The sequence below is a fragment of the Aplysia californica genome, unplaced genomic scaffold (genome assembly GCF_000002075.1).
Source record: "Aplysia californica isolate F4 #8 unplaced genomic scaffold, AplCal3.0 scaffold00230, whole genome shotgun sequence".
Classification (NCBI taxonomy): domain Eukaryota; kingdom Metazoa; phylum Mollusca; class Gastropoda; order Aplysiida; family Aplysiidae; genus Aplysia; species Aplysia californica.
Window position 1 is genome coordinate 203,146 of NW_004797500.1, and position 2,309 is coordinate 205,454.

The 2,309-nt window shown below is 42.8% G+C and overlaps 1 protein-coding gene across 1 annotated transcript in view; it reads right to left on the minus strand.

The window, feature by feature from the left end:
* Positions 1–1,253: 1,253 nt before the first annotated feature.
* The window catches only part of LOC101854577 (allatostatin-A receptor-like), a 31,009-nt gene continuing 29,953 nt past the window's right edge, over positions 1,254–2,309 (minus strand). Inside the window, exon 3 of the mRNA XM_013083408.2 lies at positions 1,254–1,723. Coding sequence (XP_012938862.2) covers positions 1,309–1,723 — 415 coding nt within the window. The 3' untranslated portion in view covers positions 1,254–1,308. The remainder of the gene's footprint in view (positions 1,724–2,309) is intronic.

Genomic DNA, 2,309 nt, shown 5'->3' on the forward strand with positions numbered 1-2,309 from the left:
AGGGTGTTGAGCAAAACAAAGAATTTTTTTTTACAAAACTGGCGGGAAAAAGCCCGTTTCTTCCATTTCATTATTTTGACGGGTGCATGAAGAATATTGAAGTCTATACGCTTCTCTTTCCCGTTACCTGTCGTAGGGGGTGTTTTCTTCTTGTTTTTTTCCTTTTCTCTGCTTTCTGATTTTCTTTTTCTTACAATAACCATCCACCAGGCCAGCTTGGTTGCACACTAAGACCTGGGGGAGACCTTGATTAGCGAGGCGGCGTCTCAGCTCGTATGGGATTCTATCATTTGTGAAGAGCAATAAAAACGCATATCCTGTAGCACTAAAACATTCTGCCCTTGAAACAATTCATTCCTATCCACCAACATGGATCCACTCATACACTGATGGATCTGCCTTTAAGGCAACAATCAACGCTGGATATGGGCCAGTGATCAACTTGCCCAGTGGGATAAAAAAAAAAGGAACTCTTTAATTTCAGCGGGTCATTCTGCTCCAATTTCACTGCCGAACAACAGGCTATCACCAACACAGTAAACTACATCAACTACTTGTTTGACACTAACCCACTTGCTACCACAGACATCGTTATCTTTACAGACAGCCTTTCAACACTAGAGACACTCGAGAGTGGGACTGATGTGAACAAATATATTATATTGCACTTGATTTGGAGTCTACAGAATTTGATAGTAGGCACCACGTCAGAGTAGTCCCACAATGGATTCCTGCCCATACTGGGATACCGGGAAATGAAAGAGCTGATGCTCTGGCAAAGAAAGGAGCTGGCCTCCATCAGCCTGAAATTCCTACGAATTACACCACCCGTTGCCAAATGATCAAGTCAAACCTCAAGGAAGAGTGGATGAATGGTTGGGCCACAGGTACGACATGAAGGATGATGTATGGCCACATGAATAAACCACTGGTCAAAGATCCAATCAATGAGTTGAGGAGGGGAGATCAATCCATAGTCTTACAACTTAGAACACAACATGTACCCCTCAACCAACATCTCAACCGAATTGGAGCAAAGCAGTCTGTTGCCTGTCCACTATGTGACTACCCCTCAGAGACAGTGGAACATAATCTGTTCTTCTGTAGAAAACTAACTGATTTAAGGGGATGTTTTCTTCCCAAGCTACCCCACACATCTAATTTCCTCAACTCCTCAAGACAACAATTAGAACAGACATGCAGCTATTACCGAATGGCATCCTGCAGAAGAGTTAATGCTCAGATGCTACTGGATCGCTAACAGCAACAACAACAACGGGTGCATGATTTCACCACCATGCCTAACAATTATTTGAAGTACCAGCCTAAATGATGTACATAAACGGTGTGGCACAGAATACGACACATAATGTACCAACCTGTATGATGTACAATGACATAAGCTGGGTGACACAGAACACACATAATTTGATGTACCAACCTGTATGATGTACAGAAACTGTATGATGTACAGAAACTGTACAACAGAACACGACACATACTTTGATGTACCAACCTGTATAATGTACATAAACTGTGTGATACAGAACACGACATATAATCTGATGTACCAACCTGTATGATGTACATGTTGAGTTTGCACATGGCCTCCCCGTACTCCCAGTTGACGGACACGTAGGCCGCTGTGGTGATGGGGACCACGATGATGATGAAGGCCAGGTCAGCCAGGGCCACGTTGATGATGTAGCAGTTGGTGGCCGTTCTAGAAGAGAAAAACGACAACAACAACAACAAAACAATTAATATAGGTACTGTTACATCCCGATCGATGCAGTTTAGGTCACAGGCGGGTTGTGTTGTGGGTGGTGGGTGCTCTGATGTGGTTTGCTCCTTCTTTCCTATTAAACAACTGTCGTCTTTATCTCTTTTTAGTATTTTTTAAATATTATGTTTGTTACTCTCTTGGAACATTATTATCTAATATTCAGCCCTTATATGACCTTATTGTTTTGCAAATGCCGTAAAACTCTTACTAAAACTAAAAACAGGCGGGCGTCTGACTCTGTCTGTCACTGCCAACCCGGGCTGAAAGGGATACAACATACCAGTAGCAAAACCAAGACAGAACGACCGAGATACTCGATATAAGAATATATTGAATAGCTCCCCACTACTGAATCGAACTTAAAGTTTCTTGAGTGCAGCAGCAAAGTGCCTAATCGTTACTTCAGAGACGCCAATGTTTTGAACAAGCCAGGAAGAGATTGTGTTAGTTTGTTTCATGATTTGTTTGTTTGTGGGGTGGGGGAGGGTGGGGTAGGAGTGGGATTGGGGTTGGGGTTTAGTTG